The sequence below is a fragment of the Sturnus vulgaris genome, chromosome 2 (genome assembly GCF_052056855.1).
Source record: "Sturnus vulgaris isolate bStuVul1 chromosome 2, bStuVul1.hap1, whole genome shotgun sequence".
Lineage (NCBI taxonomy): Eukaryota > Metazoa > Chordata > Aves > Passeriformes > Sturnidae > Sturnus > Sturnus vulgaris.
Genome location: NC_142244.1, coordinates 38,406,991 through 38,430,794, shown reverse-complemented (window position 1 = coordinate 38,430,794; position 23,804 = coordinate 38,406,991). Strand labels below are relative to the sequence as shown.

The window sequence follows — 23,804 nt, the reverse complement described above, 5'->3', positions numbered from 1 at the left end:
GTAAAAAATATAAATACTATTCCAAAAAGCCATCACCAATATCCTAGTGCCACTTCCTCTGGCATCAGGTGTGCCATGTTTTCTTTGTCTCAGAACTTTTTCTGTAATGAGCCTTGTAGTTAAAGGATTGTTGTCATTGTGGGACTTTCAGAATGCTATCAGGATGGCCAAGATCTAACCAGTACTGGGGCTCAGAGCAGGATTCTTCTTAGGCTCACATGGTACACTGTGTAGCTTTATAAGTCCTGGAGTACTGCCATGAGCTCAGTCAGGATAAAACCGGAAAAGAAAAGATAATGTCTCTGGCTTAGGGATGAGAAAAGGTCTTGTGGGTGAATATACTCAAGCCTTTTGATGGATTCTGCAGTGACTTTGCTAGATCCTGCAGTCCAGCTTGGGCAGTTTGACTAGACTTGCTGACATCCAGACAGAAATACGGCCTTAGTGACAAATTAAGAAGCTGTAACTCTTCTTGAAGTTTCTTGTACTCTTACAGACGTGCTCAGTGGCACAATAAAATCTAGCCTGACTTCCACCTTAACTAAAGGCAGCTGTAGTGAAACGTGTGACGTTAATGGACTGAATAGGAGACTGCAGCTCTGAAACCCTAATGAATGCAGGTTGAAACACTCCTCGCCTTTAATTACCCCCAGGAAGCTAACAGCTCTCTGAAGGTTACTATTTAACCAGAAATAATGTAGAGGCTTCTACATTCTGGATTGAAATTGCTGAGGCAGTTAATTTTTACTAAGCTCTAGTTTTTGTAATTTTGTCCCCATGCATGACTGAACCCATATAGAATGGCAGGTTCCTGGGCACAGGTGAGTTTTCTGGTATGCAAAAACATTGTATCTCTGCCCCACACAATGCCTGTGTTACATGGCTTGATCAAAATTATCTACATTTTTAGCTGTACATTTTAATTGAATCCTTGTTATTGAGTGCCAAGAAGATTAAAGGAAAACTGCTTCATTTATTTTTGTTTCTCTGAAGCAATTTATCAACTGTAATTCCAAGGGAGTTGGAGCAGACATGATGATAACGGCAGAATAAAGATGATAAAGGTTGCTGAGGTTTCATTTCTCCGTTAGAAGGATTAGGCTGCATCTTTTCCACAGAAAAGTCAAGTTAATTTATTTTGTTGCCACTTGGATGTTTCTTATTTACTGGTCATCCACTTAGGCCATTCTGTTCCTCTTAGTATTTAGAGCTCTACCTTGCTGTTCTCAAAGGCACAAATAAGCTTTTGCTCCTGTTGCCTCTCTTATAATCATGGAATCGTAGAATGGTTTGGGTTGGAAATGATGAGAGGTCATGTAGTCCACCCTTTGCCATGGACAGGGACACGTTCCACTAGACCATCTTGCCTGAGGCCATCCAACCTGGCCTTGAATACCTCCAGGGAAGGTGCATCCCCAGTTTCTCTGAGCAACCTGTTTGAGTGCCTTGCCACCCTCATAGTAAAGTGGATCTTTGAGACAAGCCTGGCTGCTACTCTTCTTCCCTGTTCATTCATCAACAAAGCTTTTGCTGAGTTCAGTTTGTGGAGCTTGTCTGTTCCTTCTGCCTGTCTTGCAGAAGGGATTTTTGGTCAGATAAACCCTCTACCAGTTCGGCAGATGTTTATTTAACTAATTGGCCAGCTCATCTCTGTGGGTAAATTGTCAGGAGGGAGAGCACAACACTCCTGGAGATCATACAAAATGAGGACATAGCTGTGACCCCTGACTATAAAGTCTGATGTGTCTGTTTCCCTTTGCATCTCAAAAATACCATGAATTTGCTCAACTGCCTGTCAGAATTGGTCATTGCATATTCCATCTGCAAAGGGATTTCCAGTTCACTACTATCAGGATCCCCTTCTGAATGCTTGAACACCTAATAGGAGGCCACAGAGCTTCAACCAGATTCAGGAACTTGCTTCAGCTGGTTGTCTAAAGGCATTGGAAATTTAGGTGTTTTATTGAACCTAGGCCCTTGGCTCTCGGATTCAGCATTAGTGAAATACGAGGCTTGCTTAGATACATGCTCACTTCTGGTGCAGTTGTGTCACAGAGAGAGGTCACTTTCCCCACTTGGATCACCATTTCTGCTCCTCCTGATGGTTTCCCTTGAAAAGCTGGTAGTGCCATTAGGGTATTAGTCTAAAATTATGCCATCTGATTTTGCCTGAAGTAAAGTAAGGAGCAATTAGCATCAAATACATAATATTATGGAAAGGAACACAAATTCTGAGAGGGCTGTCTCTCCATGCTTGGTTCCCAGTCACCAACCAGGCTATCTAAGCCAAGCCAATCCCATGACAGCCATGAGAGTCCTACTCCCAAGGAGCATTGTGAGAGTAGTCATCAGATTTTGGAAGACCCAAGCTGAACTCTCAACTGCCACATTCCAAGCAGGAATTCAAGACCAGCCCACTGCCCTCCCGATTCAAAGGTCAGACTCAAGGGGCATTGGGTAGCTCCCCTCTCGTCTTTTATATGAAACAACTCTCAGTTCCATCTAGCTGCACCACCAGCTGTGGGTAGACAGTTGGGCTTCAGCTTCTGCTGTGAGCTCAGGATGTTTTTCAAAGGTTAAATAGCTACTGAACTCCCTTCAGTACTGAAGGGATGTGAATGTATGGGGCACGTGGCTAGACACTTAATAGGTGTCTTCATTATGTATGGAAAATGTACCTTCAAACAATAGCATTCTTCCTAAAAGCATATCACAACCTGAAATACATGCAGTGATGTTACTAATTTGCACTTTTAATTCCCAGTTAATAACTGGTCTCTAAACTTAGATGGCAGCAGTACAGTACTCCCTTTTTATGAAGATTGACGTCTGTGAATACTGTCTTTGAGGCAAACCATGTGTATGTGATTAGTTCATTGGTTATTGGCACAGCGTTAAAGAATTACACTGAATAAATGAAATGTTATTTTCCTTTTTTGCCTTTCTGATCTGTCTGTGTGATTGTGACTTGATCAGTGTTGAAGTCAGCACTTTTATTTTTCTTCTTTTCGAAGTAAAGGGCATTTTCATTAGGAATCCCACAGTTGACTGTGGGAAGATATCTGTCCCCTAGAAGAGTCACGTGCGATAAGCCCTTGCCAGAGTGAGTAGCCCAATTATGTCTGATTATCCATCACTCATATGGCCTCACAATGGAGGTTTTTTCCAAGCTTCTTCTCCCTAATGTTTCACATTAGAAGCCCAAACCATGACCGGATCTGAACTTTCTGGAGCTGAGCAATAGTTGAGAGATGTAAGCAACAAAAATGCATCTTTCCGTTTTTCCAACTGTTACTAATTGCTGGCACAACTCCTGCTTTTGTGAGCAGATAACAAGGCAAGGAAAATGGCTGCATCCTCCTGCCAAAGGGAGTCCTCGAGTTAGAGCCCTTGATTTGTGCTGATTAGACAGCACTGTGAGCAATGTAAGCAATTTTCTCTGACATAGGTATAGAGGACAGGTTGCTTCTTTTGGGTTTAGTGCAACCTAAAAGGAACTTCAGCAAAGTCCCAGAGTGTCAGAGCAGAGATCAGTCAATGTAAATAATGCTGTCCTGGGTATTGAAAGAATCCCTGCTATGGATACTCTTTTTGATAACAACAGCAGAGAGACGAAAAAATAAGCCACAAATCTAAAACATGTTTCAAAAATGATCTCTTCCAGCTCCTAATTTTATTTAGAAAGAAGGCACTTCTGAAGACCTTTTCATTGAGGAGTGATTACCCTTAATGCAATCAGCTATGTTATTGTCCATATAAACACTTCACACTGAAATTATGCCCAAACATTTAAGTTTCTGTTTGACTTCTCATAGTTTTTCATGATTTTCACTTGGTGAATATCAAAAACTGGGATCAGATATTCGTGGGAAAAAAAAGCAGCACTGTCACAAGGGCAGGTTTGGCTTGATCAAAGCAAATGTCATGGCAAATATTGATACAGTCAGACTGGAGGTCTGTGGACTAGAAAGGTGACCCAAAATATCTAGCTCTGGAGTAGCCATCCCCATCATTGACACTGGTAGCTGGATGAGAAGGATCATGCTTTCACTGTTTGCATGGCCAGGAGTATAAACTCCTCAGGAAATAATGTGTAACAAGGCTTATGGTAAAACCATCAGTCTCCACTGCATTTATCAAAATTGTTTTAACTAGAAAACTCCTTTGCACTAAGGCAGTTTTCTCCCTGAAGCAAAGATGTTTCATAAGTGTTAAATGTGCAACACTGGTGGCTGCTGACTGAAGTTGCCATTAAGGATGTTAAGCCTTTTGGTTTGAAAAATGAGAATTTACCTTGCTATTAGCAGTCCCTTGAGGTCTTATTTTTGTATCATTGAGTTGCCTGGTTTTGTATTCAGCAGCTTGCATCCCACCATTTTCAAGTTCACCTGTTTTCTTTTATCTTAGAGTTACTAGTTTTATTACAAGGCTTATTTTTCTTCTCTTTCTTTCCTTTTCTTTTCCTCTCATAGGGGATTGTTTATCACCATCCATGACAAAGGCCATATTGCAACAATGCTAAACTCTTGGCCTGAAGAAAATGTTAAGGTATGTGGCATGTCTTCTGTGGATTGGGAGATTACAGGCAGCTTGGTGCAAAATGGGAGATTTAGTGGAACTGCTTGGCATGATTTACAGAACTGGCTATTTAAAAGGACAAGAAAAGAATGCTTCCCTTCCTCAGAGAATTTTCAGGCTGAACTTCAGTTTCAATTTCCAATCAAGTTGGGACTTCAGAGACTCTATCATGTATGTATGCAGTCAAGAACAACTTTTTCAGAGGTAGCAGGATCTTGGTCGATAAAAAAAAATGTGCATGATAATAAATTTGTACAGAATAGAGGTCCTAGTGAAAAAGTAAGATACAGCGTCTTGAAGAATTGTGTTGCTAACTTGTACCAAAGTTCTTTAAGATATCTCTGAAATTAACATGCTTGTAGAACTCCTTCCCAAATCCAGTGAGTCATGCAGCATCAAGAACACTGGCAACTCTGAAAATCATGTTTGATATCCAGCAGCTGAAAATATTACTGACACCCCACCCAAAAAATGTTCTTGTGAAGTGTTATGCACTAGAGCTTGGGGCTGGGCAAGTCCCTGGCATGAAATAAAGTCAGTACTTAAGACAGGTCTTGCCAGTCATCTCACCTTATTCTATCAGTCTGAAAGTACATGTTCCTGGGAATTTCCATGGCTATTGACAGTGTTTTGGTCCCCTGTCAATCATCTGCTTCTTCCAAGAACAAAGGTTTGGCAGCTGAGAAAATCTTGCAAGCATTTTCCATTTCTAAGAGGAAAAAAAGAAGAAATTTAACATATTTTCAGAAGAAGTGATCACATTCATATAAACTTGTGTTTGGAACCATGGAGAAGAGAGGCAGGCTAGGTATTTTGTCCCTGTTGTGTCCAACAAACTCAGTATTTCCATTTGTTTCCAACTCAGAACTGTGAGCAGAATTCATTATGGCTAATAGAAATGTTTTTGCAGATGGGAAAACTGGCACAGAAAGATTAGAGATTGTTATTGAAATAGCTGCTCTGGCACCCAAAACAGACCATAGGAAGGGCAATGGTCCACGAAAGAGATTCAGACTATCTACTTTCCAGGTTTGCCAGACTACAAAGGCAGCTCATTTTAGCAGTATTGCTGTTATGGACCACAGGGTTCCCTGTGTCTTTGTGCACAGACTTCTTCATGCCTGAACTGGTAGGCACTGGAACACTCAAGATTTTGAGATAAGTAGGGAGGCACCTGGACTGCACCTAAGTCCCTGGAGGGACTCAGGTTTTTATTTAAAAGGCTGAACACTTCCCACCATTGAACACCACCCACTAAAGACAGTGCAGAAATACCTGGAGATGCTACCCACATTTTGCTCATTAGATTTGGCTCACTAGGACTTCATGGCAACAGTACTTACTGTAGAAATGGGAAATCTGGGCCAAACCACGAGTCCTCTTCCTGGAAGGGCTGGAAGGGTGCTGGTGCTCTGCTTAGCATAGCAAAGCCTCAGCCAAGCTCTAATGAGGCACACCTTCAACCGTCCTGTCAAAGCTGGGCTGCCCTGAAACAATCATAGTACCAGAAGCAGAACAAGTGAGAAGAAACCATTTCTGGTCATACTTATGTGGGAATGTGGGGGTTTTGTATCTCATCCAGGATGGCTAATGAATCCTGACGTGAATAAATATTGGATAAAATGCTGGCCATCCTCAGGAGTGCCTTCCCTTGCTAATTTTTTTTCTGGATCCTTAGTCTTGTACTCTTTTCTTCACAAAGGCCCAGCTAAAGCAAAAAGAATGCCAAGAATTATACAGGATGGGTGTCATCCTGGCAGCTATGAATTCAAGCCACTCAAAGTGAGGGTGGTGTAGAAACATGTGTTTTATTCCAAGACAGGTGTGCTGCCTTGCAAGATACTGCACTGGCCTTCCATCCTGCCTTCCCTCCCTTCATTCCTCCCTCTTTCTGTGGAATGCCTGCCCTAATAGTGCACTCAGGATCTTGAATCCCCACCAGGATTACTGCTGTACAGGGCTATTCAAAATCCTTCCCATTGAGTGTTTTCTGCTGTTTCACTCAATGTAGAGTATCAGTTCATCCTGTAAAAGCTGACCTCGTATAATCAGTGCAGAGAACTGGGAATGCCAACAGCAGCACTTGCCTCTCTGCATTGCCTTGGCAACTTGGAGATCAGTGCACTCTGGATCACTCTGCTGGACCACATCCCTGCTACTAAGGCAGTGCAAACATGAACTGGTTAACTGGGTACAGCCTATGGTCCAGAGTCATCTCAGTTAATATCAGCTGCCTGAGGATTTAGTGCCTAGTCTTATATTCTAAGTACTTCTACAGTGCCAATGAAGAGGGAACTGAGCTTTTCAAAGAGAAGTAACCTATTCATCTGTTCCCAAAACAGCTTCTGGAGAGAGGAGATGCCCTCTGAAGATTTCTGTCTCTCCCTATCAGATGTCAAATGAGTTTAGAAACCATTTAGATGTCTGTCATAAACTGCACACCTAACCTTTATACAGTGACTTCACTAGAGTCATCAAGAAAATTTGTATCACAGATGGAGGTAGAAAACGGGTTCCTAACTTGTAAACCAGTAACCTCCTACCTTCAGGTAGAAGGGTCTGCCCTGCTCATCCAGAGATTAATGTCCTATTTGTTGAGTTCTGATCATATGAACGTGAGCGAATAAAAACGTTACTTTAATGTCCTTGTGTATCAGGTGCTCACAGAAACTCTGCTCTTTTTTGGGGTGTTTTTCAAATCCAAAGAGCTACAAACAAATGTGAATCCAGTTTCCCCTCTCTGTTACAAATAGCAATGCATTTCTCCCATGCTGTATTTTCTGTTCTGATTCATTTCTCAGTGTTGCCTTGAGGAGCTTTGGTAACTGTAGAGTGCTGCAGCATTCTAGGCTGAAGAATTTTTCTCTTTCTGATGGATATCTAAATGCTATTGAGAGGTTTTTAGGTTTGCCTGGGAACACTTATTTATTTGGATGAAAGGAGATTCAGTGCTCCAGAGAAATATTTTGATTCATTAGAACTTAATTTTGTTTTATTATTCTCTGCATAGTTTGAATATTAACTCCATTTAATTTCAGGATAAAAGTGTAGCAGTGCATATGCTTGCTGCTTTCTTTATTCCCATTACTGCCTTTCAATCCCAATTGCATCCTCCGGGTGGGGTAAAGAAGTGAGTGCACACCCAAAACCAGATGGAGCCCACCCAAAAAGAGACTTTCTCATTGCTAACACTTGAAATTGACTCAGAAGGAAAAGCAAATAGCAAAAAGTTCAAGTATGTCTACAGTTTATGTTGAAGAAGAAAGGACACTGAAATGTGTTTCTTCCACAGATGCAGTTCCTAAGCACACTTTTTTCTTCTAGAAAAAAAGATGTAAAAAATCAAGGCCAGATCTCATTCGTGATACTTCTTGTAGTACAGCTGGGGATGCACAAAAAGGCATGCTGCTTGAGCTCTGCTACAGTGAATTAAGTATTCTCCAGCAGAGCTGCTGTTGTGAGCTGCTACCTCTTCACTGCACTATTTCTACCTCTAAAAATGATCAGCCCCTGGTTTCTAACAGCTAATTAACATGTTGTCATGGACAAGGAGTAAATGTCCATTGCACAATGCATCTGCAAAGTGGCGTCAGTGTGGAAACAGTGGAACTGGTTTTGCTTCTAGAGCCTTTGCAACCCCATACAACAGTCTCTTTTGATCCTCCTAGGCTATCGTGGTGACAGATGGAGAGAGGATTCTTGGGTTAGGAGACCTAGGGAGTTATGGCATGGGTATCCCAGTTGGAAAGCTTGCTTTGTACACGGCTTGTGGTGGAGTTGACCCGCAGCAATGTCTCCCTGTCCTACTGGATGTTGGCACGGACAACGAGGTAAGACAATTTTTCATAAATCTGACATGGGGGGAGAAAGAATCAAGATTAGAGCTTTACTCCAGTTCCCTAAATGTGGAGACATCCAAGATGAGATGATGGCTTGACCAGCACTGCAGGAAAGTGGGAAGGTATAATTCCTGTTTGATGCATGAGAATGTTTTGTTCTTATGGGGAGCTGAAATAAACAATAAATAGACTCATGGACCCCAAGTGAGAAGATTCAGAGTGTTACCAGTTGGAGCTGAAATCTCAGCTCCACCTTTCAGCATGGCAAGGTGAGTTAGCAGGCTTCGTACAGGAAGTCCCAGAATTATTCTTCCTCTGTAATTGTATAATTGTGAGGGAACAGGCAGATATTCATTTCTATGTGGAGATGACTATATTCCAGAAATGGAGAATCCCTGGTGAGTGGTTTGGGAATGATTAATGTCACTGTTTTGTTAGATTGCACATGTTACTGCACATGATAACCAAGCAAGAGGATTCCATCTGTTTGCAGATTTTTGCCTTATGACTCTGGCTCAGAAAGGCCAAAGTGAAACATTTCAGCAATGCCAGAATGGACATCTGTGAGGATGTCTTTTTAAAATTAATATCCTATAGCTATTTGTGATGGCCCTTCTTGTAAAATGTACTTGTGCTTCACATGACCCCATGTAAACCAAACACACATTTCTTGAGGGACATGAAAAAACTGGGGTATAAGAGCTTTTAGTTTGTGTATGAAGACAAATTAATACTGACATTTTTAGACATGCTGGTGCTCACTTGACAGCTAGATTTTCTGCACCTCTTTCAGTCCTGCCCCAAGTCTCTCACACTGGACCCTTGAAAAGAATGAAAGAATGCAAAATCAGTGCCCATAGATGAGATCTGAGAATCTCAATTACCTCTTTGGCCCCAGGATTATGTTACCCCTTTAGCATAGCAGCCTGTCATGGACTTGTGGCATACAGAGTGTGCTCATCTCAGCCTGATTCATGGTCTTTCCTGAAAAGGGAGAACTCTAAATTACTTACTGCAGTCTCCAGTCAATAGAACATTGTACATGCCTTTGCATCCTTCATCTCTTCCTTCTCCTCCATGCTGATCTGCATGCCACCAGTGCTTTGAGCCTCCCAGCTGGAGCTTCTACCAGAGGGACTTGGATAAAAGTGCTTCCTTTCCCATGAAAAGCATTGTTGTGCACGTCTGCCTTGTTTCTGTCTCAGCAGACAGGAGACACTAAAATTCAAAGTGGCACCAATGATTTTTAGGCATCTGCAAGGGTCAGATGGCATCAGAAAAAGGGACTTACAGGATCAGTCTTGGACCCTTTTTCTCCTGCCCAAGATTAGATGTAATTTATGTGATCGGGAACTTCTCTGTGAAGGCAATTTCCACATCTGAGGTTAAGATATAGAAGCCGCTGTTTTCCAGCAATATGAACAATGTATTTCCTCACCATATAAATAATTTGTTTGTTTATTTATTTAATGGCTTTCTCATGTGCATAAACCCAGAAAAACTAAACCCTAAACACATCCTAGGAGCATCCTGCCCTACAAGTAAACTCATTTATCAGTGCATAAATAAGATTACAGGCATTCATCCTGTTCATCTCTGCCCATTAGTATCTGGTGAGCCAAGGGTGACTGTGTTGCTAACACATGAACCTCAGGTAGAACTCAGTAAATATAGCCATAGTATTATATTTTTAGCATCAGTTGTCAGCTTGTCTTTCTGACAGTCCATAATACTTCGTATACACTTTCAGCAAATCAGCTTTTTTCAGAGCTTGGCATTTCTCACCTTGTTTGTGGCAGAATTTTGTTCTCCATGAACAGGGCCCAGTGCATGCAGTGCTGTAGGAGCAATCAGTGAAATCATACAAATGGGTCTCCTTTCTGTTTCATGGCCCTAAAGAGCCCTACGTATCAAACTCACAGGAAAACCTCTTTCATCTTTCCTTCTAAGGGAAAACAGCTGTGGCTGTAAAAACAGATCTGATATTAGCATACCTGCCAATATTTAGGGCTATATGGCTGCAGGACAATAAGTTTGAGATGGCTTACCCTCCTCTCATGTGGATAGTTCAGTTCCTGAAATTGGAAAGGAAGTAGAGTTCCTTTGCAGTGACTCTCAGAGGTGTTGGCCCACCTGTCTCCTGCTAGTGTTTGTCCTGTAATTTTACCCAAAATATATGCTATTTCCATGCTGATCCAGTCCTTTTTAGGTGGCTTATGGATGTTGACTTAACATCTCCTGGATTGGTTGGAGGAATGGCCTGTTTTATGTTCCTATTGGGAACCAAAATGTAAATTGTATGAAAATACCTTGACTTTATACCTACCGGATAACCGAGGTGAGTGCAGGTCTTGGGAACATTCTGCCATCTGATCACTGATGGTGATCAACTCTGTGCTGTCACCTAAAAGGCCTAAATGACACATCATTTCAAGTTACATCAGGAGGTCTTCATTGCAGCCATCCTGCCCTCAGTGCAAAATTAAGAATTGAATGCACAGAGAACACTCCCCACACAAGGTCAGTTTTATTCACTAGGAGTGAGGCACCTAGGCAGAGAGCCTTTGGTAGAGTTGTTCTGGGGTCGCAGAACTCCATTTCCTATGGCAATCAAGAAGTGTAGCATCCCTCTGACTTTATTTATGCTAAAAGATAAGCCATAGCTTCCTACAGAAACACTTCCTGATTGAGAAGAGATGTGTGAGCTGGCCTTCATTGCATAGTAAGTAAAACTAACATGACTACATCAGACAAAGATTTTTGGTAGGCTGGGACATTAATCTCTGTCCATCTGCAGAAGAGAAGATGTCAACAGAATTGCTTTGTGTCCTAGGCTCTCCTGAATGATCCACTGTATATTGGACTGAAACACAAGAGGGTTCGTGGGAAACAGTACGACGAACTGATTGATGAGTTTATGCAGGCAGTTACCAACAAGTAAGTGGGGTTATATACATGGCTCCTCTGGGCTGCTTCCATTTAAGAACAAATGTTGCAACTCCTGAAATAAACATTAGTATAATTGATCATCCAAGCAAAGGAAGGTCATTTCAATGCAAGTCTCCTGGGTGGTCTGCAAATGACTCTTTGTACTTGAGCACTCTGTGTCAAAAATATTTGTCTCCAGAGAACTGAAATGGGACTGACTATTTATAAGCACTTCCTATCCACATAGGCCAGAGGTGTCAAATATGTGTCCTATGGGCTGTATCTGGCCTCTGTCATGTATTTATGAGTCTCATTCAGCATAGTCAGAACCTAAACTTTGGTTTGTTTACACTTTATAAAGGAAGTTTCTAGCTCTTGCCATTGTCAAGGAAGTCATCTAAATGGAAATGGCATATTCCTTCATACAGTGTGGAGTCTGCAGAATGCCTGTCTATGGCTTTGTCAAAAATAGGAACTTTCCTGCTGGCATTTAAGTCTGTGGAGTGAGAAGGCCAGGATTATAAGCACTGTCCTTTTAAACGTGGGGCAGACCAGCTGCATACTTCCATTCATACTCACTAACTGGGATAGATGGTCTCTGATGTACCAGGGAGTTTAACATGGGAAGAGCAGAACTACCACCTCAGCCCTGTGCACCTCTCTCTGAAAAGAAAACGTATTTAAATCTCCATGACTGTCCGGAGAGATTATCATAAAAAGGAAAGTGAGGACAATTGTTAATGAAAAAGACTCATATTTGGAAAAACTACAAGCAGCTTTTTTTACCTTTCCTAAAGCTGCAGATGATACTGATAAGGAGCAGCAGAGAGCTGCAGTCTCTGCCTGATTGCCAAACTGCTGCCTATCTTTTCTTCCCAGTGAAGAAGCTATGTTTGATCCTCCCTCTGTGTCTCCAGCCAGCTGTATGTGTGTGTGTTCCTGCACAAAGGGGAGGGAGTGGGTGGCACATGTGTCATCAACTCGCAGTTCCCCCTGTCTCCCTGGAGGGAGGAGGCACCATGACCAGTATCTGATACAGCACCTACCCATCCACTGAGAAGGAAGGATGGGTTTACACATGGTGTGATTGCCCAGCTGGCTGTGGTTGGAGGAAATAGGGACAGAAATGCAGAGGACTATTCAGTCACAGCCAGACTTTCTTTATATTTGATAAAGAATCTTGACTGAAATGTCATTTGATTACATTGTAGTATTATGTTAGATGCTTTGTGCATTATCTAGTGAGAAGAAATTCTTAGAGGCTAGAAAGCTGGTGAAACACAACTAGGAAATCACAAGAGACAAGCAGAAACTGTTTTAGAGTCATCAGGGTTGGTTTGTGGGGGTTTTGTTTATTTTGATTGCAGTCACTAATTAATCCTTCAGGGAAACCTATCCTGCTTTATTCTGGCCAGAAGACCATGGGGGTATTGCAGTGTTGCTGTTGATGATAGAAGGGGAACAATAGAATGAGAACAGAGATTATGGTCTCAGCCATCATAAATTTGGCTGTGAGATTTAGGCTTGTGGTGTTAAATGCAAAGCTCATTGCACCCACTCAAGACAATTTGCCTTTTCTGTGCTTGCTGTTGGAGAGGAAGGATTGGCAGTTATTTTCCTGTGTTTAGTTTACATGAGCTAATGTCCACATTGAAGGGTGAAGACCATGACACAATGAACTCTTATCTTGGGAGGCAGTGAAGTAATGTCTAATGCTTTCATCCAAGTATTGGTAGTCAAGTTCCTGGGGCCCCTGTCCCTGCTTTTCTATTTCCCTTAACCAGGATGAATTCCTTGAACAGAGTAAGGCCCCTGAAAGTTCTCAGCAAAGTGGGACTGGGAAATTCTGCTTTGCACTTCGGTATTCACATCTGTAAAGTATTTGGAGATCCTAGAGCAAAAGGAGCCATTACCCTCTATTATCATCCTGACCACCAGTGTACTTTAAAGTGTTGTTGGATTGTGATCCTTGTGCACTCTGGGCTGGTGAATAATCCTGCTATGAGCCTGGGTTTGGCAAACTCTTATGAAACAGGTTCATTCTGTCTCAAATTTCCACTGGAATGATTGGATTCAACCCAGTAGGAGCTCTCGCTTCTCTTATGAAAGGAAGCAGAAATTGTTCAGTATGTCAAGAACATGCTGCTTTATTGTAGCTTGCTTCCATTTTTCAGACAACCTGTTACTATGAGCTGCTGCAATCTCTTATGCAAGTCTGTAATGTCATATGCAAATCCAATTACTTGGGGGAGAACCTTTTGGTTTTTTGCCACAAATCCCTTGAAATTTGGGGTTTCCTTTTCATCCTGATATTCATGCAGAAGTTCTGTCTACTTCCTGAGGGTACTTTAACTTCTCATGGAAACCATTTGTCAGTTCCTCTGCAGGAGCACCTCCCACCCTGTCAAAGCACTGCTGGCTCAAGGGACGTTTGTCACTGAAGTGGAATGTGTTGGAGCCCACAAAAAAGCCAGGGGAGTGAAGATTTAATCTTCTAATGGAATAATAATATCAAACAGATGTCAAATTTCTGTTGCTGGAGACCTATTAGAGCCAGTAGAAAGGACTCATTAATACCCACCTTGTAATGAAACCAGGCCTGTGCCAGAGGCTTCAGAGTTAGCTATTCCAATATTTTGAAATAAAGTGTGGGCACCCCGGGCAATTTTAGAAAAAAAAAGCTTTTTCTGGAACAGCTGGATAAATTTCTGTGTTTTCCTGCTGCCTAAACCACCATTCATTACTCTTTCACGTAAAACATGTGAATTGACTAAGCTGTCTAACAACAGCTTTAAGCTATGCCTTTTGCTCCTCTTGGGAAGCAACTACATGCAAAATTTGGACCATTGAGCCTACCTGTGTCTGAATGAAGCAACCTGACAAATTGCTGTTTTCTCACAGTGAGCAGCAATATGCTTCACGTGGGAAAATGCACAGCTTCAGTTTTCCGTCTGCTCAGTTACTGTGGCAAAGGAAAAGTCAGTCTTGCTCTTAACCTGGTACATTTCTTTAGGCTGAAATAAGCATTCACCTAAAGTGTCCAAGGACTGTAATTGGAATAAACCCCAGAATTTCTGGGGCTTGAATATCTGATCAAAGTAATCCTTGTGTAGCTTTCATCATGCTCCAAGGGGCCAGACCTGTCCCAGAACTGCAGCCTCCGTTCTGAGCTCTAGCCTCAGTCACTGGCTGGCAGATGCGGCACATGCAGCCTGAGACTCTACAAGATGCGGTTCCCCACGCCAGTAAAGCATGTCACAGAAACCTCATTAACCTGTCGTAACTTCACTCCCCTTTCCTTTCTCATCAGTGCTTATTAACACAGTGACCAGGGGAACAAGCTTTTTGTCAGCCTGTGCCATGAGGCAGAGCACAGAAGGCATCAGAAGATCAAGTGCTCAGTTTCTCAGATGGGAAAAGAAAGATATCTCTGCTGAGTTTCTTTTTCCTTGTGTATGTTTCATACCTGATTTCTCTTTGCCTAATGCCTTCCCAGTACTTTTACCCAAAAACATACCAAGGCTGGTCTCATGCGCTCTTCAAAAATTAGTCTCTTTTTGAAAAGAAGCAACCTCTGTTTCAGCAGTTCTCCAGGGTCATGGATCACAAATTCACCAGCACTTTTCAGAAACAAAATAACCAGTACAGGTGTCCCCCCATGTTGTTTCTTCACATGCTCTGGTTAACTTGGCTTATTGATCCTGAAAGATTAGACTTTATTTTCTAGGCACCAGTTTCTAGGCACTGATGGGCTTCAAAAAAGCCCTCACATATACTGCTAGCACTATAATCTGTGTGTCTGTTAGTAGGCTTTCACACCATTACTAGTGCCCTGCCAAAGCCGGTTGTGTAGACCAGATCCAGCCCTCATGGAATACAAGGTGGATGTTCTCCTTGCCCATCTACCCCTGTGGCCAGAGGGACTCTGACACCATTCATGAGGGAGAAGTGATGGTGATGGGAAGAGCCACCCCAGCTGTCCATTGTTCTGACTTGATGTGAGATAAGATCATCAGCCAGCATTTGTAATCCACTTTAAGACACTGGATGATTTTTTAAAGTCAAGGAACAATATTTAGGTTTCATTAGCTTGATTTTCTGCTACTGAGGAATGACTGAGCTCCAGATGTGCTGCTAGGGATCACTATGGCTTTTATTACCGTGAGTTCCAATCCTTTGGGGTAACACCATTACAGATGTCACAAAGCCCTCTGCTCTAGGCTTTTGTCTGGGCTTTTCCACCTACGCCAGAGGTAGCACAGCAGTTTCAGTAAGATGCATCTGGAGAAGCTCTGTGCAGAAGGTACAGGGTGAGGCTCTGTTCCTTGTTGTGTGCTAGAGGGTAGCTCAAGGCTACATCTGAGGGTCAGCACTAATATGGTTGTATTTCCTGCTTTTGCCCTGCTCCTGAGAAGCATTTTAGCTCCAGCTGCAGTCCTTCCTCATGCCAGCTGCAAGCAGAATGATGTCATTTTGTATAAAAGCACTAGAATGGTCGTAGCAGCCATTAGTGCTGGTCTTAGTGCTTAAAAGTTATGAGGTAGGATGTGCAAAATAGTTGTTTGGAGATTTTTCCTTAAAAATAATACAATGAAAGTTGACTATGAACTTTCAAGACTTTTTTTCCCAAGAACCTTTGTAATTGATCTTAACTTCATTTCCCCCCTTATCCTGTTTCTAACAGTAGCTCATAGCAGATGCCCTGGCATATGACTATGAACAGCAATCCTTAGCACATCCCCCAGTTTCCAAAAATGTACAATTCTGAGATTTCCTGATACCTTTGTGCTTCAAGGGACGCTTTTATTGATGCAGCACTCATTGAATCCACAGCAGGTTCTGTGTCCCAGAGCATAGTGGCTATGTTTATGTTGGCAGAAACCCAGTGAGATTCCTGCCCAATGTTAGAAATTGTCTGTGGCCTAAGATGATGGTGAGGCAGGCAGCAGGTCCTGTTGGGTTTGTGATGCAGCTCCCTAGCACGGGATTTCTAAACCTAGGACCCAGAGTTCTTAAGTTTGTATAGGCTCCAAGGTCTCCTTGGAGCCTTTTTTTTCTCCAGGCTGAATAACCCCAGCACTCTCAGCCTGTCTTCAATAGGAGTGATGCTCCAGCTTTGATGATCTTCATAGCCTGCTCGGACCCACTCCATATTCTTCTTGTGTTGGAGGCCCCAGAGCTGGATGCTGGATCCAGGTGGGGTCTCAGGAGGGACATAATCCCCTCCCTTGCCCTGCTGCCCATACTGCTTTGGATGCAGCCCAGGACACAGTTGGCTTTCTGGGCTGGGGGCACACACTGTTGGCTCATACTCAGTTCTCCATCCAGCAATACCCCCAAGTCCTTCTCCACAGGGCTGCCCTCAGCCTCTTGAGGAGGTGCCTGACCAAACTGACCCCTAGCCTGTGGCCAGGAATTATATGACAGACCACTGCTGGTCTGATGAGAAGCCTGACAAGTATCATAGTAACAATTTAACAGTAAAAGTGACCTCAGGACACCAGACAGACTCAGGTTCTAGTCTTGTTTTACTTGCTTGAGTGAACTTTGTTTTTCTAATCTTAAATGCTGAGCATTTGCCAGGCATTTTTCTGGTGATGGGCTTCTTTACAGATAATGTTATTTTTCTTGGAAATCAGAACTTTGGTTGCTGGTGTTTCAAGCAGCAATAAGAAGATGACAAGGGCAAGGTTGTTTCTTCTCTGCCTGGTTTTATCTAAGACTATGAAAAGGAGTTGCAGCTCCTCAAAGCAGATTCTTTGCATCATGAATGGTTGAAAGCAGTGCTATAAATTTTTTAAATTCAGACTGGAACTTCTTTCTTGTGATTCTTTCCATAAAGGAACATGATCTTCTTGCAAATTTTTTTTTTTTGCATGCATGTAAGAATGTATTATACTCCATCCTCATTGTCAAAATGAAAAGCTCTTTTGATACTGGTCAGCAAAGGTACTGCACAGGTCCTCAGGCCACCCTTCAAGTTCTGACTTGGGCAGTTTTGGTCAGATGCCTCTCAAATGGGTAACTGCTGCCTCATGAATTTTTTCCTCTCTGACTTCATGGCTTATAATGAGTTTGCATTAACTCAAAGAGGTACATAAAAATGATGAAAGAAAAAATTGCATAATGAGATTGTTTACGCAACTGAGAAGTCTCTTGAATAAAGAATTTAAAAGCAATGTAATCATTGCTCCTTTTCTGGGATTCACAGTCCACATTTTTATTCTACCACTTGTTCCAGGTGGTCTTCCAAGGGAAACTGTATCATTCTCTGTAGGGGATACAGACTTTGCTAGGAGCATCATTTCTCATGGCACAGCCCAGGGGTTCTGTGTAGGTCTAGGTGGATAGTAACAGTACCAGAACAACAATACAGCAATAAACAAAGCATGAATCCTATGTTTGTGTGTTTTCCAGGAGATGGGATAATTTCTTAATAAAGATTTTCAGGTGATAATTTTTAGAATAGGCTATAATATTATGTGTGTTTAGATCCTAGAGTCATCCTTCATTAGGGTGATAGTTTGTACTGTTATTTTAATGAATAATATATTGTCTCATTGAAAGTACTGTTTGTACAAGATTTGCTAGGCAAAGGCTGGAAATTGGACTAAAATGAGTATACAGGACCATTCTATAAAGAATTTCCCAGTGAGGCTATTTTCACAGGAAGATTTTTGCAAGGTATGAGAGCCAGAATTTAGGTCATAATTATTTATGGCATAAAACCATGAAATAAGTAAACTAATGAGAAAGCAATGTAATATTTGCTTGAAAGGCTGGTGAATTTTTTTGGATGAGGAAGAACTGACAAAGTGTATCTTTTTGTTTCCAATTCTATAAAATGGGTAAATTATTTCCAGAGGTGTCAGAGAACAAGATCCCCCAGATGGTGGTCTGGCAGGCAGCAGGAGGCATGGTGACAGTATTAAATAATGACTCTTGTAGTGTAACCAGTTACAAGTTTCAGCATGTCTGAATTCTTTCAAAAACACCTCTGTCCAAGCATCCTACTTGACAGCCTGCAAATGTAAGAATGACTCATGCTGAGGGGAAAGCTCCAGTTCCACAGGGAGACACAGAATGCAGAGATCCCACAAAATGCAAACTGCATTGTGCCCAAGAGGAATGGCAACACTTTGAACCCAAAACCATTCAAAAAATACAACCTTCCCTTTTTTGAAAGGGAGATAAAGAACTGAGAAATGGGAGAAACCACACTGGACCATGGCACTCGCTCAGTTTTAATGTACCTTGGCAGTCTGAAATCCTAATGGTCTACATTTGAGCTTTCCTTGTAGATAAAGGCAGTCAGATCTTGGATGTTTAACTACTCGTGTCCCAGTTGCCAAAAAGATCATCGAATGCTCTAGAGAAGAGGAATCGTTGACAGTCAGGATGATATTGCTGGAGAGAGCCAACCTTAGCTGGCCATGACTTTCCTGGACTGGAAAACATTCAGTCCTGATGTGACCTGCTGATCTGCTTCCAAATCTCCTTCAGGCTCTCAGCTGAGTTAGGAGATGAGTCACATGGATCAGTGGAAGAATCTCTGAGAACTGACAACCAGCCAAGCAGACTGACCTCAAGAGTCTCTTCCTATCACAGCAGTTTGGAAGATCTCTCTGCAGGGCCAGCATCAATTCTTGCTGCAAATTTAATAATATTTAAACGTCTTGGAAGGGATCTTCAGAAATCTTTGTTCAAATACTCACTTTACAAACACTTTTTCTATTAAAGGGCATCTTGTACCTATAGACAGCAAGTATGTACATACTAACTGGGACTGCATCCATATCAGATGTCACATATTAAACAGAACAGAAAGTTTAGCAAAAGCATACCTCATTAGAAATGATTCCTCCAAAGGAATTCATTAATTTTTGTTTCTTATTGGGAAATACAATGTTTCCAATTAAACACAATTTTGCAAAATCAGTTTTCATTATTAAATGAAAATATTATGATGGGGGAAGACAGCCAGGATAAGTCACTCCATCAAGTATTTCTGTGTTTGCTGACAGGGGACCACTTGGACACCACACACAAGGGATGGAGCAGGGCAGTTTCTGCAGACACCAACAGAGAAATTGCAAACATTGAAGGGCAGCACAGTATTACAGTGAAAGAGTGATAAGCCAGTGACCTAAGGTGCATGACATATATTTAAGATGTTCCAAACAAGATCTTCCTGACTGTGATAATTAGATAATATTAGATTACCTCTCCTAATTTAAGTGTCTAAAGTTTGATATCTAAATTCAGGTTGGTCATCTTACTCTGCCTTCACAGATATTCTGAAGAAAGAGGCATCTCCAGAGATGTTATCTACTTCTGTTTTGCACTTAGACTAGTTGAAAGAAGTTTCTACTGGATATGCCCTTTCTCTCCATGGTCTGAGAGGACAGTCAGAATTGTCCAGATGGGCAATACACAGCTGGGCATTACACAACCAACTTTTAGATGTGTAAAGGTAGTGGAAGAAATCTCATTCTGTGTTGCATTTTATTGGCTGGATTCCAATACGTGTAGCAGCTCTGGACACCCTTTCCCTTTGCAGTACCAAGTGTTCTCCACCCTCTTACCTGAGCTGGACTTTTTCTTAGCATTGTTGCATATTAAAGGACTTCTGTGTTCCAATCCCGAGTTGGCTACATTTTACTTTTGAGTGCTACCCAAATATTTTTGTAGAGTGCTCTGAATTCCTTTGGGATGAAAGGAATTACACAAATATTGAGATGCTGTGCTGTGAGGGAGGGACAGTAGAACTGACTCATCATATTGATGCTCACAATGATCTTACTGCACATGGCCCCAGCTGCTGGTATGTTCAAACTCCTTGCTAAGTTTATGCTTAGCCTGCTCAGGTCACCCTAGGGTGGAGCACTGCATGCAGCCACCAAAGTACCATTAGAAAAGGGCAGCAAGATTAACTGGTAGATTTCTAAGACAGCTCAGTAAGTCAGCTGCCTAGTTGTGTTTAATTTCAGTGACTTTGGGCAGCACAAAGCTCTTTAAATTTCTCTCAAAACGTCAGTAAGGTGAGTAGCCCTTCAAGACAAAGGTCATGATCTGAGATTCCCCTCTAACTGTGAATCCAAAATACTTGCTTCTTTCATTTAAAGCATCCACTCATCAGACCAATTTGTGGTCTTTATGAATGAAAAATTTAGTTTTGACATTATGCAAAGGCTCACATAAGCTCAAAAATTGAGTTCATACTTTAAAAAAGCTCAGTAGATGTACTTCAAAAAATACCTTAGTGAGAAGAGCTTGCACTGCAGCACTGTCCTGTCATACTGAGGGACAGAAAGAGAAACGAAGTGTTTTTGAGCTCCCATACTTCTTTTGTGCTCTGCTTAATAAACAGGGATCAAAGATGAAAATAGAAGTAACTGCCCCATGCTACAGATCACAAATGTGAAGTGAGGAAGGAATTCACAGAGCTGGTCACATGTACATTAATGCTGACTGAGATCACTGATTTTGTTAAGACAGTCAGTAATGTTGATATTGGTATCACTTCCTCAGTGACACCAGTAAATAAGACTGGTGTTAGAGAAATAGTTTCTATAGCAACTGAAGTTGCATAAAGATTTGCTAATTCTTTGCTATGAGATATTAGCAGCTGTTCTGGATGCTGTGTCATTTCCCTCTTAGCCATGTTTTCCTTGTATATCCAAATGATGAATAAGAGGAATATCCATTAGTAAGCTGATCTTCAGCCCAGACCAGGTTGCTCAGAGCCCTGTCTACCCTTACCCTGAATGTTACCAGGGATGAACCTCTCTGGGTAACCTGTGTCAGTCTTTAAACACCCTCACTGTAAAAAATATTTTCCTTATATCTAGTTTGAATTTACCCTCTTTTAGTTTAAAACCATTACCCCTTGTCCTGTTGCTACAGGCCCTACTAAAAACTCTGTCCCCATTGTGGTCCTTTTCCTAAAAGCAAACACAGATAATGGGAAGCAAGTGTTAGAGCCAACCCTTGTCCCTTTTGGAGACCAGGAGGTTTATCAAGATTCTCATGATGGACAAAGGAAGGAGCACAATGCGTGTGCTTATCATTGTCTCCTTACTGACAGATATGTTTGAAGTGGAAAATAATAATAATAAAAAATTCAAGGCCCTCCTAGGAAATCCTGACTGCCCACACTGTGAGTGTCATGAAAAGACCTTTTCATGACAGAAGCCACAGTTCACAAATGGAGTATGTTATATCCAGTATCAGTTTCTATGCTAAAGCAGGAGTGTTCTACCACAGATTTCAGTGGCAAAGGAGGAAAGTCTGAATAGAAGATGTGTAAGGTGAGCTACCTCTAACAAAGTTCAGCTATTTAGAGCCCCTTCACCTGCCTGCAGCCCAGAGGTTGCTAATAGTTGCATTGTTCATTCCCTGAGTTTCTCTCACTGCCCTATCACATTTATGTGTAAGAAACGAGTACTTATGGCCCTTTTAGATTTTATTTGCAAAGCTTTAATGCAGCCTAGAGTCATACAAACTGTTGAATGTGTATACATATGGACCAGTCTGAATATTACCCAGTTTATAAACTGCACACTTCTCCTTGAAATTGCTAGAAATTACTGGACAATTATGGAAAGTTTGCAATTATTTTCTGCCTTTTCACTCTACAGGTCACTAGCTGTCATTGTGTGCTGGTTTCCTACTAAACAACTCAGTGGAGAAAAACATTTCCAAAGCACAGAAGTCTGGCTGTGAATTCACACCATGAGCCACTCAGTCCCACCATGAAATACTCATTCCATGGGTGTGGAGTGAGTGTTTCTCAAATTTTTTTTTCTCATCTCTTGGCCACTTACAGTTGAAGTGGGCCCCTGGTGGTGTCCCTCTAGCTAGTGTCCCCTTTGCAGTCAGATCTGCTGTAATGCAGTGTGGCAGCTGCAACACTGAATGTCTCCTTTGCTTTGAGAAGCTCCTCTGCAAATACACCACTGAAAATTTCTCATAGCAAAAGTCCAAAGATGCATGTATATATAGGTATATAAGTATGCATACTAAGAAGCCACTTGAATTATGAATACAGTCTAATCCTGGTGACTCCAATTTCTCAGTGTGTGGACTTTGGGATGGGCGTGATCCTGTTTGCTGTTACTGTGCTGCAGTTCTGTCACGACACTTTTATTTCTGCACTAGAGTCTCTAGCTCCATTGTCTTGGTAAAAGGTCCACACCATCTTGTCCTATGTTGTATAAATACAATTATCCATTTGAAATTTCCCTTTAACTTGCAGGTATGGCATGAATTGTCTGATCCAGTTTGAAGATTTTGCCAATGCTAACGCTTTTCGTCTCCTCAATAAATACCGCAACAGATACTGTACATTCAATGATGATATTCAGGGTAAGTACTGTCAGGAAAATCAAATTTAACCTTCACCTTGTCATGAGAAGTGGTGGTTAATATCACAAGACTGTTTATTATACAGTAGTCAGATGCTGACAAATTTTAGAGTTTACACAGAAGCATTTAAAAATATAAACAGAAGTTCAGCCATCTGAGTTGAAAAGTGAGTCTCCATTGTTTTTAAGAATTTGGCTGTTCATTGCAGAAATGTTCAAGGGAGAAAATGGATCATATGCTTTAGATTATGCAGGTAACTTAGAGAGTTCCATTAATTTTCTATAATTTAGCTAAAAACAATGATGACGTTTTAACACTTATGCAAGGCTTTCCGTTTTCATGAGCCAGGTGGTCATTAGCTGATCCTGGCATTTTCCCTCTATTGTTATACCCTTTACTACATGCACAAAAATAAAGGTAAACCAGCTTAGTTCCTCTCTGTGGATGCTAACTCTGCAGTAATCTGAGAACAGATCTGTTCTCCTGTAGCATGGTTAACATAACTTTTCCAGTGTCCAAGAGAAGTGACAGCAAGTCTCCAGGCTGTGAGAGGCTCAGCAGTCAGCAGGATTGCTCAATGCCCAGAGGGATGCAATCTGCATCCCAGTCTGATGCTGACTCTGCTTTGAACCTTTGGAAGGGCTGTTTGCCCATTTGACAGGGACAGGATCTGCCCAAGTGTCTACAACCAACCAGTTCTCCTCTGAGTCCCTTCATCCCTTCTTTTGTCTAGTCCTGCTTGAAACATGGAGGAATTTCCAAAGTTTGATTTAATTATTTGCAGTCAGCTGGGCTCATCCTCACTTGTACTTGAAAGAGACTGAAAGAAACATCAATGTTATTTTTCACACAATGCTGGTTCTTTTGTGAGCAGACTTTCCAGTGCTGTTTCTGCATCTGCTGCTTATCTAACAATGTTTTGCAATGTGTATAGCAGCTTCTTCCTATATGACACAAGGAGTAAGATCCTGGTTTGGGGAAATATGGTTGGTGTAGTGGGATGCATGGACCTGATCAAAGACCTTTTCCTGAAGAGGGTTTAGAAGCAGAGAAGCTAAAGGCATTTCAGGGAAGGGCAGATGGATAGGCCTT

At 41.7% G+C, this 23,804-nt stretch overlaps 1 protein-coding gene across 2 annotated transcripts in view; it reads left to right on the top strand.

The window, feature by feature from the left end:
- The window catches only part of ME3 (malic enzyme 3), a 116,975-nt gene that overhangs the window by 77,598 nt on the left and 15,573 nt on the right, over positions 1-23,804 (top strand). For both annotated transcript variants that reach the window (XM_088159331.1, XM_014875750.2), the window contains exons 4-7: positions 4,473-4,548; positions 8,247-8,408; positions 11,251-11,354; positions 22,603-22,712. In XM_088159331.1, the coding sequence (XP_088015457.1) occupies positions 4,473-4,548; positions 8,247-8,408; positions 11,251-11,354; positions 22,603-22,712 (452 nt within the window). The remainder of the gene's footprint in view (positions 1-4,472; positions 4,549-8,246; positions 8,409-11,250; positions 11,355-22,602; positions 22,713-23,804) is intronic.